We start from the raw sequence: 13,962 nt of genomic DNA on the forward strand, positions 1-13,962 counted from the left end.
AAAATTTCAAACTGTCTCTTAAGTAGACAAAATGTCTTTTAAGTATTATTCAAAAATGCCAAAATATAACTTTTAATATTGCTGGAAAATGATACATTTAAAGAATATGAAATCCATTAATAATTTCCCATGAATAGGAAATTAAATCAGATATTTAACTGGTCAGGAATAACATATAGATTTTATAATTATAACCATAAAATCTTCAAATTTGTACATTTGGGGAGAAAAACAACAAATATGATTTTCAATTATGAACACTTTAAAAGGAGACAAGAAATAGGTATTTGACAATGCATCCAGGGGCAGGTAGGTGGTTCAATGGCTAGGTAGCCAGGCTTAGAGATGGAAAGTCCTGGGTTGAAATTTGACCTAATAAATTTCCTAGCTGTGTGACCCTAGACAAGTCACTTAACACCCAAATGCATAACCCTTACTACTTTTCTGCTGCTTTGGAACCAATGCTTAGAATCAATTCTAATATAAGATAAGGCTTTTTTTTTTAATTAAAAAATAAAATGCATCCACAATGCCAACCAATGAAAATTAAAAATGAAAATATGAGATTTTCCATAAGACAGGGCATTTATGGCTGCCCTGGATTGCACCAATTTGAAATAACTAATATTCAGCCATCTCCTATTTAGCAGATCTTCGGGGGACTAAGATCATTTGGGAGTCAACCAAAAGTTTGGATAAAGATTTTTTTTTAACCTTTACCTTCTGTCTTGGAGTCAACACTGTGTATTGGTTCCAAGGCAGAAGAGTGGTAAGGGTTATGCATTTGGGTGTTAAGTGACTTGCCCAGGGACACACAGCTAGGAAGTATCTGGGGCCAGATTTTAACCTAGGACCTCCCATCTCTAGGCCTGGCTCTCAATCCATTGAACTACCCAGATGCCCCCCTGGATAAAGATTTTCAGGATAAAACTGGATTGGCTCCAGAGCAAGGCCACACCTTCTTCTTGGTCTTAGAACCATCTTTTCCCCAAACATTTTAAAGCCAAAACATTTTTTTTGTTATTTTGGTTATTCTGTATATACATACTTTATGAATTTCAGTGTTCAATGAAATTCTCAGTGTTAGACACAGATGAGAATATCACATAGCTGGACCCTATTTAAGAAATCATTGTCCTGGTATCTGAATATGAATAGAAAAAACATGTGGCCTGACAAATGCCTCATGCATTGACAATGTATACTCAGTGAAATGCTACTAACTACAAATTAGAGAATCTGGTAATTAGTAATCATCAGAGCTCAAAATAGTTGAGTAAATTGGCCTCTTGTGATTTTTTAATACATGATTGGCAAGGGCTATTTTGCTGAAGATAGGTTATCAATAAAAAGAGAATCAACTTGTAAATGTTAATAGTTTCTTTTAATATTCTCTTGGCTTTCTTCAATTTCTTTTTCCTTCAAAACCTTACCTTCTCCAGGAAGCCTTTCCTAATCTTAATTCTATTGCCTTCTCTCTGTTAATTATTTCCTATTTATTCTTCATTTAGGTTGTTAGTACATGTGTTTGTTTTTGATCTTCCACACTGAAGTTGTAAATGTTTCAATTTTTTCAAGGTGACTCTAAAATTGGCCCTAAATATCAGTTTGTTCATGCTTAGAGGTATCATCCTGAAATAAGACTTTCTTATTTTAAAAAATGCCTTTGAAATTTGAAGAGATTATGTTTGCAAACATGAAAATAATCTGTGTCCTTTCAAAAACTTTATCTTAAGTCCCTCAAACAGATGTCATCTCTATGGAAGTCCAGACAATTTTGCACTTTTGTTTGACTAAATCATTCTTGATTAGGTTTTTGAAATTCCAGGCTTTGAAGTAGCAAAATTGAAAAAAAAAATAATATTTTATTTAAAATAAATTGGCACTTGGTTAAAAAAGGAAAGACTCTGCTGCTGATAGGACTTCCCCAAAGGTAGAAAATTCATCTGCTTTATAGTTTACAGTTAATTGGGAGATATAGATAGATAGATATGATATATTGGAAGATCCGTAATATTTGGAATCAGATGTTCAGATACAGCTTCTTACTCTGGCACTACCTATGTGATTTTCAATAAGTCACTGACTCTTGGAATCATTTATCACTTCTATATATAAGCAGGATTTCAAACTAAGCATGGGACATTTTATGTGTTGTTGATTTCCAGAAAGAGATGTGACTCTTCATCAGTGGAGGGAATGTTGACACACACTGAATACCCTCATAAACATCAGAGTTGGTGCCAAAGATCTTGGATAGAGAGATACTTGCAGCTCTAGAAACTCTTTAGGAGAGAATCTTTCCAGGAGAAAAAACATGGAAAGACTTTGGAAACTTGGAAGCTGGTGACACATTGAGAAAGCCAGCTCATCAATCAATATGTTCCCAATTTCTATCTTGCCTGCCTAGAGACTTGGAAGAAAGAACTTCTCTTTAAAATATCCCAGAATCTTTTTTGAGCTAAGATCTTATCCCACTCCTATCTTAAAACCTCAGTCATTCTTATATATTTTCTGATTATTCTAATCTATATAATTTCCCTGACTTCTCCTTGCTTAGATCAATGGGTTTATGCATTAGTTACTATTTGCCATGATTTGTGTAACCAGCATTTTATGTTTAGTAGCCTGAAGGTGTAAATTTGAGATAGCCCACTCCTTTAAGAGCAAATAGAAAAAACAAAACAAAACAAAAGAAAAACTTGAAAACAAAACACAGCTTTGTCTTAAGCTCCTACTAAATATATATATATATATATATATATATAATATATTATGTATATAATATATATATCCAGAACAGAGCTAGAGATAGAGATAATGGGGGTGGGAGTGCATAAGAATATAAATCTAGCTCTCTCCTGGAGATAGTCAAGAAAAGGAGCAAGCATTGGGGGTCCATTCTCAGCCTTCTCATGCCCCCTTTAAGGTAGAAATCAGTTTCTCTTAGAGTGATATGGGCGGTGCCTCAATTCTATATATTTAGATAGTTCGTGTGGATTATCTACCTTCTGTGAGTACACAACCTTATCTTAAATATAAAATGAAGGGTTTGGACTAGATGATTTCTAAGATTTAAATCACTGAATATTAACACAAGATATTGGCAGGATTCAGAAATGGTAATCTATTTCCTTATGCTCATATCAGTCAATCATAGGTCTATTTTATGACCCACTCAGGAAAGTTAGTTAAAGTAAACAAATGGTTTTGTTAGGAAACTGATTTGGGGCACCATGCTAAATCACTGGAATTCTCATTAAATAGGAAATATGGGGCTTCCTTTTTTGTTTGTTGGTTTTAAGGGTTTTCTTCCCCTTCTTTCTTCCTGTCTGCTTTTCTGAAATTCATTGTTTCTTGTATCAGAAAGAATAGGTCCAATTTTCCTATGGTTTTATTTGTTTGTAACTATCATGTGACCTGTTTTTTGCCAAGTTTCTGCCTGTTTACCATTAAGTGAAAAAAAAAAAAGAATACACCAGAAGCCAAAATGAGATTCTGTATCTGTTTTGTTAGTAGCTAGTTCTTATATTTGAAGAAAAAATAAAATTTTATTTTGTATATATAACTAGCAATTAAGTTTTGTTTGAATAAACTATACTTTAAAGTTTCAAAAAATTAGTTTGGGGGCAAAAGCAATTAATTTTCTATGTAAATTATATATCTGGGAAAGAGTAGCTCCCAAAGATAATGCTGTAGCTGACTAGTATAGGTCCTTTAATGGTTAACTGGTAGTGGGTCTTTGTTCTTTAGGTAAGTGTTGACGAAGCATTTTTACTATACATTTTCTTGAACTATTAAAAAAAAAAAACTGATTAGATCTCCAGATGTGTCTGTGGACTTCCTTTAAGGTCCTAGGATAGACATGACAGTAATTCAAGATTTTTCAAAGCTCTATGTTTTTATGAAATAACAGTTTTGTGAGGGCAACAAAAACTTCCTAGTTATCAATTTGAGGTACATCAATTAGGTTCTTTTGAATATAGTGATATATTTATCAAAATTTCTGCAAATAATATATTTATACAAATTTATATAAAAATATAAGTATGATCACATGATCTAGGATTATAGTATATTTAGGCATAAATTCAGGAAGAACTTTGACTCTCCTCAGAACCCACAACCATATCCAAAGTCGTAGACATCACACTGATCAATAATCAGAGTTACTCTCATAATTTTAGTTTACTTTAGCACAGAAATAAATCTTCTAAGTATGTTTTTATCTGTGTTCTTTATTTCTGTCTTAATAGGATCATGGATTCAAGGTTAGAGACTATACAGGTCACTAGGTCCAACCCTCCTGATTTTCTAGATGAAGAAACTGATTCCTGCATAATGACATAACATGACTATAGTCACAAAGGTAGAAAGTGGTAAAAATGAGATTTGAGCTAAGGACCTCTTTACCTAATTCTAGAGCTCTTTCCACTGCATAATACTGTTACTTAAAAAAAAAGAGCAGAATTAGTTTATCTGTTTCATCCTAATCTAATAAGTAAATACTATTTTAGGAACAGACTTTCAGTGATGTGAGCCTTTAAAAAATAAAGGAAAGGAAGGCAAGGAAGAGGTTTAAGTTCATTTAATATAAAGTTCTAATATTTTTAAATAGACAAAGTTTAAAGTAGGGAGATAGATTCACTTACAGTTTCTCCACGTTGACCAGGGTGACCAGGCAGCCCATCTTTTCCAGGTGGCCCCTGAAATTGAAAATAGTAAATTTTTAGTCACCTGTCCTTTGATATGCAACAAGGTTAAGGTTAACATTACTTATGATTCACTTCCACAAGAGTAGCATATTTTTAAATATTTAGTTGATTTGATAAATATGTTCATCTCCAGAACTTTGACATCTTATAAGAGTTCACAATGTAACTCATATGCCTGGTGTTTCATCTACTATAGAAAATAGTCCTATAAAACTTTAAAAAATTATATTTGATTTTCATATCTCAAAAAATGGATAAATCTAATGGGGATCTTTTCTAATTGTTTAACTTTAAAATTGGTTTATTTTGGTACAATTGATGCTTTTTTTAAAACATAGAAATACGATGTTCACATTGTCTCTTTTCATTGTACATATACTATACTTCTGATAATTCAGCTAATATACAGTATGTAAATATTTCTCTCTACTCCTTTCCATTTGTAATGAGCATCAACTGCCTGTGCAAGTGGACAGAGATAAAGGAGAAAGACAGTGCCCTCTAGTGGTCATCAGAAACTTTTACTGAAAACTAAGAAAAGGGGTGAAAAAGGCTTTGAAAAACAGTGAACTTCTCCTTTTTTCAAGAGACTCATTCAACAAACTATAGGTTAAACCACACTATACAAACCCTGAAGAGAGAGCTCTGCTTAGGAGGCTCGTAAAATCCTGTTCAAGGTATAATGTAAATTAAACATTTAATAGTAGGCTATTATGCTGTGTCAATGGAAGCAAAAGTAAGTAGAGCTGAATAATCAGCTTAACAGCGTAGCCAAAATAAGTTATTATGAAAGAAAATAAAAGGCACTTAGCAGTTGTGGCTGGCTGTAATTGTGTTGAGATGCTTCATTGATATGTCAAGAATTCACTTCATAATCACTTTGTCCTCTACCACAGTGCTGATTTAGTGATGCAAATATCCAATAATCTGGGGTTTACAGCTGATGGATGACCAATCCACATTCCTAGACCTTTTTGCCCAGACAGAAGGAGTGATATATCAACTCTTTTATAATAAAACACTCCTTGTTTGTGAATTTTAGCTAACCTTTTAGCTCACAAAGGATTTACTTACTGTTCTAGTTCATATTTTAAATGCAAATTGAGTCTGAATTTCAGAGAAAAGGTTCCATTAGAAGGATAGCTCTTTTTCTTTAATCAATGAAAATTTAAAAAGTTTTTACAGTGTGCCTAAGATAGTCTTGATTTGTTGTTGTCACTGGTTTGTGTTTTGACTCATTGCAAAGAATCACAAAGCAGACCTCCTCTCTCAGGACACTGAGTTGGGGATTATGAGAACAGAATACACTATATCAGTCTGGAGGTTTGGGTGGAGTGTAAAACAGTGGTGACATAAAGACAAAAGGCAATGACAAAACACATTAAAAATAGATTGGGGGGGGGGATAGGTATTATCCAGATGAGGAAGCTACTTCTACCAATAAAGACTGGCACTTTCTTTATAACTTATAGTCTTAGAGAATTACCTACAGGATTGAGAGATAAGTGATTTACACAGAGATGACACTTGAACCCAAATCTTCTTGTCTTTAAGTGCTAACCAGATAGGAAGAACAAAGGACAATGGATTATGACTATGCAAGCATGCTATCCTATATGCTGGGATACTTTCAGCCAATATCAATAAATATAAAGAAAAGCCCCAGTTTGCTGGGTAGATGTCTAGTGGCAGATTGATGGGAGGATGCTGCAACAATGATGCAAGGATGATACAATAGAGAGGCAGGTATGAATGAGTTCTAATTTCCATCTCTGGAGGAAGTTTCTTTGTTAATGATATTTCAGATCTATCATTGGGTATCATTGAGTTGACCAGCATCACCTATGCTCCATTTCTTCTTCTTCGTGACTTTTATTTAGTTTCAAATAGTCATTATGGAAAATCATAAAGTAAATATGGAGTTGAGAAGTTCACCTGTGATTGGATTTAGGTCTAGAGAAAAATATTCTCTCTTAAGCGAGACTTTTAAAATTAATTGTAAAAACATCAAAGCTTGTTGGCCAAGATTTCCAAGTCTCCCCTCCCCCCATACCACAAACTCTGCAACTGTGTTGCAGTCATAGGTATAGGAGGCAATGTAGGTAAAAGGAGTGATATTATTAGTGATTATAGCCAGAGGTATCCCCACTTCCCCAGTCAGAGCCACCAGCTCAGCCTCTAGATGGTGGAGAGAGAATAGGAATGGATTGCTGTCCCTTTTTCTGATTCTTTTCCACTGTATCCCTCCTCATGCCAATGACTACATGAAGTAATAATTAATTATGTTAATTAATCTAATCTATCCTGGGGATGATTTTCTATTTAAAAGGTCAGATAACGCTAAGAACTATAGTTAACAAAATCTTAGATCAAAAGTATGCTGGATGGCTTAGCCAGGAAGAAGGGTTTATCTCTCATGCAGCAAAGCTAATAATATATCATATTGATCTTTCACTATTCCTTGAAATAAATAGCCTCGAAGGTCCCTTTCAGTCATGAATCTATGAGTTTATAATCCTACTTCAGATTTGACTATAATATACTATCAGTGCAGGACACTAATCTGTCAAGATGTATTTTCTTGTCAGTATTTATTGACTAAAGAGGCAGCATAGAGTAGTGTATCAAGTGATTGTCTTGAGGTCAGTGAGACCTGGGTTCAAGCCTTATCTCTGCCACTTTGTACCTAAATGATCCTAGACATATGCTTCAACTTCAATGTTCTGGAATGCCATAAAGCTTCCATACCAAGCCTTAATAGAGTATACTCTAATGGGGCTTCTTTTCATGCTGGGCAAGACTATAGGATTACTAAATTCACTGTTAACTCTCAAATGACTCAATAAAAGCTTTAGAAATTTTAGAAATCACTATTTCTTCGTTGATCCCTGCAATTCTCTAATAATAGAGTTCATTAACAATTTCATGGGATTTTATTATAATGATAGTATCATTACCAATTTAGGTATAAATAAGATTTATGCTCATTAAAGATGTTTGCTGCTGCCATAGAGGATAATGAGTACATAATTCTGTTGAGAGAGGGATTAGTTTATAGGGGGCCTCCAGATTCTGCTGTTTGTAGATGATACATCAAGTCCCACAACATTTCAAAGCATACTACTAAACTAGATGTACTGCCGTTCAAAACATAGGACTAAAAAGTGTATGAAGAATATCTGTTATTCAGAAGAGGACATGTTGAATGGATAAAACAGTGCTGATTCATAAGTTCAAAGACCTTGGACAGTTACTTAGCAGAGATGATACCTTTAGCCTAAAATTGGTTAGTAGGGAGAAAATGAGCTAGATGGCATTTTAGAAACTGTATAGTAATTTAATGAATCTAAGCTTCCCCTTGAAATTAAGATCCATATTTTCATTCCTCTTTAACATCAATATTCTTATGAAGAGACATTAAATAACACAGTCTTTGAAAGAAAATGGTTGGCCACTCATAAACCCATGGAGAAAATTAGGGTAAAGGTAGACTGCAACAAAAATAATTATGCAATAGATGGAAATGGCATAAAGAATATCATAAGATTGATATGTCTTGAAAATCAAATGAGCCTGCCATATAGTGAGAAATGGGATAACCAAAAAATAGTTCTTATACCTCATCAGTATACCCATAATATCAAGAAATCTAAAGGAAGGACCTATATGCATAGGGTATTCTTCCTATTATAACTTAGGGAAGTGCATGAGCAAGAGGAAGACATTTTTAGAAGACATGGGTGGGCTATGATATACATCATGAGAAGTGCTAAAAATGGATAGATCACAGATTCACCATATAGAAGCATATTACTAGAAAAATAAATTGGCTAGCAATAATATAGCAAAAAAGAGGGATAACAAATGCCAAATTCATGCAGAATGGACCCAAAAGAAGAGTATAAATTGACCTCCAGTAGAAAATTTGTGGAACTTAGTGGTTAAGAATCATGTCAAATAATTCTGTCTCAGATATAGAACTAGAAGGGCTCATGAGCATCAACAAGTACAAACTTCTAATTTTACATGTGAGGAAATTGTGGCTTGAAGAGGTTTGGAGGCAGGAAACTGACAGCCTGACTTAGCCTTGTGAGCAGCCAGTTCTTAAGAAATGATGAATGAAATATGTATCCTGAGTCTCCAGACATGATGACCTATTTAAGGTGAAGGTAATCACAACAGAGTGTTACCAGTGGGAAAAGCCTGGTATTAGTAGTGGCTTCTAACTAACCATGTGTTTTAATCTGAATAATAATGCCATGCTGTTTGGCAGGCAAGCAAGATTCTAAATATTTACCCCTGAAAAAAATGACAGATTTTTTTTTTTTAAATAGCCAAGTACTTAAGGTTTTTGACTATATTGTAACCTCATTAACCCAGGCCTTTCTAATGGAGATTTTGTGATGCTACTCAGAAGCCAAACTACAGTTTACTTTTGAAATGTGTCTGTAATTACAGAGGATTATTAACATATTAATAGAGTAAACAAAATGGTACGAGTGATGTTTCTGCACTTGAGAAAATAAACAATCTGCTGGCACTTTTGATGTATCTATTTACATCCAACATAAATGGAGCATCACAGCATAGTGCCTTGATACAGAGAATGATTATGGATTGCTTCCTTGTATCCTTATAGAAAGAACCCCAAAGTTTATTGAGGGCTTGCCTCTGAGTCAGGAAGATCTGAGTTCCAATTGTGACTCTGAAGTGTAGTTTATATTATTCATCACTACCTCTCATTTTCCAGGTAACTATAGGAATACAATTTACACTTGGAGTTCATATATCTGTGGAAATCAGAGATCAGGATGCCTCTGTCCCTTTCTCTCCCTCAAAATGAATCAATCAGAACTTCTATATTTGACAATATTTAATTAGTTAGAATATCTATATATCTCTATATATGTATGCAATTAGAAATACTGAACTTCTTTAAAGAATAATCTATAATGTCCAATTATTGTATTTGGAGAGAAAGAACCTGGGTTTAATTTCCTGCTCTAGCATTTAAAACCTATGTGGCTTTCAACAAATAACTTAATATCTCTGGGCTTCATGTTCCCTATCCATCAAATGAGGGGCTTGGACTAAATGGCTTCTTAAGTTCCTTTAAGAGCTAAATTGCTGATGCTATATGTTATAGCCAATCAGTGAGTCAAGCCTTGGTCAAGAAATTGAACTTCACTGGTTCTCAGTTTCCTAATCTGTAATTTTTTGAGTAATGCTGAACTCTAAATCTATGATCCAAGGAGTCAGAATAATCATCTCCACTGATATTCATCAGTTATCATTTCATTGTCACTGAGGGATATTCTTAAGAGAAGTAAGTCAATCAACACCTTTTTGGTTCACTTTTGATCTCAGATAACAACACTCTAAGATAAGAATGAAAATATTAGTCAATGAAGTTTAAAAACTATTGTGCTGGCTAAAGATGGATTGAGTTATTCTCATTATGGCCTTGGAACACCATTCATCCTTAAAAACACTGAGAGAAAGACAAGGCTGACTATCTGCAGTTTCCAAGAGGAGAGATAAATCATGTTCTGGCTATTGTGCATTTAGTTACTGCCAGAATCTTCCACAGAACTTTAAACATCACAAGCACTATAAACTATCAGACAGCTGAGAGGTTAACTGGAAATTCTAGCTGTCACCAAGACAAAATAGAGGAGAATAAAGATAACAACTAGATATGTCTCTCTCTCCCTGTTTTTCTCTGAATATCAAAAAAAGGGAGAAAGTGCTTTTGATCACTGTTGAGAATATAGATCATGGAAGTGTCCAAAGAGTGCTGATGTTGAATCAAGACATGAGATTATTTATATAAGAAATCAGAGAATCTAATGGACTGCCTGTTCTACAGATGATGTACTAAATAACCTGGAGAATATCCAGCCTCAAAACTATGTTGCTAAGTGGCTCTTCATTGGAACTTATATTCTAGTCACACAAAATAGAAAAATATCACAGTAAGGAAGAACTGGATGTGTAGACAGGAGCTCTGCACATTTTTTCAGAGTAGGATGAGTACATATAGCATACAATAGCTTAGAAAACCTTCAATAAAATAAGAAAAAATTCAAAGTGACATCAACAGAATGAGAAGAGATGAAGTTATTTTAATAGCAATTCATCAAAGTCCTGCAATTTTCCCATTGTACAATCCATCTAGAATGTATAGTCTTAGAAAGTTGGCCGAAGCTGACGTGACCATGGTCACAGAGCTATAAAATGTCAGAGGTGAGATGTAAAACTGAGCCTTCTTAAAGCCAAGGAGGACACTCTATTCTATGTGACACTGTCCCTTTTTGCCAATATTTTATATTAATTCAAAGGGGGGAAGAATAGTTTTTGTTATTGTTGTTGTTTTCCTTCTGGGGAAAATCACCAGTGACAATAGACAGTAAAAGACCACACTGTGTAAAAATTAACAGTAGTTTTCAGTACCCGAGATATGAGGCTTAGCAAAGGGGATTCCTATTTCTTGTCTTTCAAAGATTCTAACTGTAATTTTTCTTCAGAAGGGATCACTATGCACTAATCACAAATGATTTTGCATTCATAAATAGGAAATATTTACAATGCATGTATTATTACTTGCCCTTTTTTGGTTTTGTTTTAATTGTCATTGTTTTTGTCTTCCTTTTTTGCACATTTTAATAAATGAATTTTATTAGCACTTGTAGATAGAGGCTATTTAAAAGTGAGGAGTCTGGTTTTTTTTAAATATGCAGTAAAGTGAAATAAGAAAGAAAATAATACTTACAGGAGGGCCTTTTGGTCCGGGGAATCCAACAGGGCCCTGAGGTCCTTGAGGTCCCTGAATTAGGGAGAAAGGGAGAAAAAAGACAGATTATTATTATTTCTCATATTGGTACTGGAGTGCCATAGAGTTGGATACAAATGAGAAAAAGTCAGTTATGCATTGCACACCTTGTTATCAGCAAACTGCTTTAATTCCAATGCAAATCTATTGGCCAGGTTTTCTGCAGGCCATTCTACTACGTCAGAAAATATAATAGGGAAAGTAAAGAGCATGACTTGCAAAATGAGAGTTATCATTTGCAGTTTATTTCTAAAGCATTAATACCAAAAGGAATGAGACCAGTTCACTGTAGTAATGGAGCTGTGGAAACATAACGAGATAGACTGAGCTAATCTAAAAGCAACATGGATTTATTTTCCTTCCTTCTCGCTTCTATTATGCACTGCGAATTACTTTGATATTCTTAACCCGGGGACACTGCAGGCTTTTGCTATTCACACCAAACACACATAGATGACATTTTTATTCTGAGTCAGCTGCTATTGGCGTTTTGCCTTCCACTAGAGACAACAGTAGAACGAGGATTTTTTATTCCACAACTCTCCAGAACAACGTTCTTTGAAAATTTACCTCCATGCTTTGAAATTAGCATTGAGTGTTTCTGCACAGAACACACAAATACTAGCTTAATATCAAGATCTGCAGAACTTAAAATCTCAGACTGAGGGATAACAAGCAACTCTACAGAACACACTAGAGCATCCTTTTGATTAATCACTGAGGTTTTAAATTTATTCACTTTTTGGGAGTTTATCTTATCATTATAGATACTTGCCTTTCCCCCCTTCTGATGAGAGTAGAACTTTTCTCACTAACCATTTTTAATTAACAACCAGGAGCAATATTGATGTTCAATATGTACTGTTAGAATTACAGTTGGTTTGGTATTTTAATGAAGTCTTTCAAAGACTTAAAGAAGTTTTGTTTTCTTTTAAAGTTATTAGGCTACCAATAAGGTGCTATAAAAAGGCTTTTTCTTTATATCTTTATCAGGAAATGGTAAATTTCAGAAATGTATAAATTTAATAATAATAATAATTTAATATAATAATAATAAATACTACATCAGAAAATATATAATAAATAATTATTGTTATTAAAATAATTTCTTTCATAATAATAATAAAAAGCAAGCACTTCCTAAACTAGAAGGGGATAAATGGCTTGTCACGTTTTAATACATATAATAATAAGAAAGTTTATCAAAAGTAATAAATGGTTATAACACCAAGTAGTATGTAAAAAACGAATTCTCTGAAGTTTCAGAGAGATTTAGAGAATCAAATTTAAGAGATTATACTAAATTGAATTAAATTTTGTTTTAGGAAGATTTGTGCAGATTTTAATCTAGGAACCTCTACAAGTGATGTGGAACCAGAATTATAGGATCCCCTTCGGGTTCTCCTGAGAATGAGGCACAGGAGTCATCTGATACTCAAATTGTAAGGATTAAATGTGCAATTGGGAATAAGTTATTAGGATACAAGGAGTCTTAATGGTAAGTAATATTGATAATCATTATTGTATTGCTTTGGTCTATTTTTCCCTGTTTTTATTTTTAAATCTTCTTGGTTATTTGGTGACATGTAAATTTCTCTTCTTAAAATTAGTCTATCATTTATTCTATCATATAATTTGAGATATAAGTTGGCATATAATTCTGATTCTGATTCTGTTTTTTTAAATCTTATAGATTTGGTTCATAGATAAGTAATTAATGGAGGGGTGTGGGCATTCCCCCAAATCAAAAAGGGGAAAATCATGAGGAAATGAAGGAATCAGGACAGCAAGTGGTTAATTGAGACAATTGAGTGAACCATACTGACTCCACTTCATGACTTCATTTTGGAGATATTCAGTTATGGGCCTTGTCCAAATTATATCTTGTGAGAAAAGTTTATTCAATTGTGTGATTTGGAAAAAAAAAAACAACTTTATTACATAGTTTGGACCTAGCCCTGAATGGCTGGAAGACTGGATTACCTATTCCTGCTTAGAGATTCTGTGCTAAAGACCTGGGTTATGTTGACCACAAGAACAGTCAGATCCTAAGACTGGGAAGAAATTTTCTCATAATAATTCATTTCAAGCAACCCATGAATCTTATTTGAAAACTGACCCCTTATAGATTAATCAATTATTGTTTCCATGTTCTTTTGATTGTTTACAGATATTCGAGGAAGTCTGGAATATCTCTTTTCCTGAATTTAGGGAATTCCATCTGTTCATTTTCTCTCAAATTAGAAAGCCCCTAAAGTTTCATCCAATTAGAAATCATCAGTGTGATACTGGGTAAATCACTTAATGTCCTTTACCTAAGTTTATTCATGTGTAAACTGAACTTGAAGAAGAAAATGTCACTTTATTTATTTAATGAAATGCATGTTGTTTTTAGTCCCATTCAACATCTTTGTG

The 13,962-nt window shown here is 33.7% G+C and overlaps 1 protein-coding gene across 2 annotated transcripts in view; it reads right to left on the reverse strand.

Annotated features, from left to right (window-relative positions):
- Window positions 1-13,962, reverse strand: part of COL11A1 (collagen type XI alpha 1 chain) — a 298,622-nt gene that overhangs the window by 112,586 nt on the left and 172,074 nt on the right. For both annotated transcript variants that reach the window (XM_001372197.4, XM_001372220.4), the window contains exons 36-37: window positions 11,488-11,541; window positions 4,653-4,706 (exon numbers count right to left, since the gene is read on the reverse strand). In XM_001372197.4, coding sequence (XP_001372234.1) covers window positions 4,653-4,706; window positions 11,488-11,541 — 108 coding nt within the window. The remainder of the gene's footprint in view (window positions 1-4,652; window positions 4,707-11,487; window positions 11,542-13,962) is intronic.

Source organism: Monodelphis domestica, chromosome 2 (assembly GCF_027887165.1).
Source record: "Monodelphis domestica isolate mMonDom1 chromosome 2, mMonDom1.pri, whole genome shotgun sequence".
Taxonomy (NCBI): Eukaryota; Metazoa; Chordata; class Mammalia; order Didelphimorphia; family Didelphidae; genus Monodelphis; species Monodelphis domestica.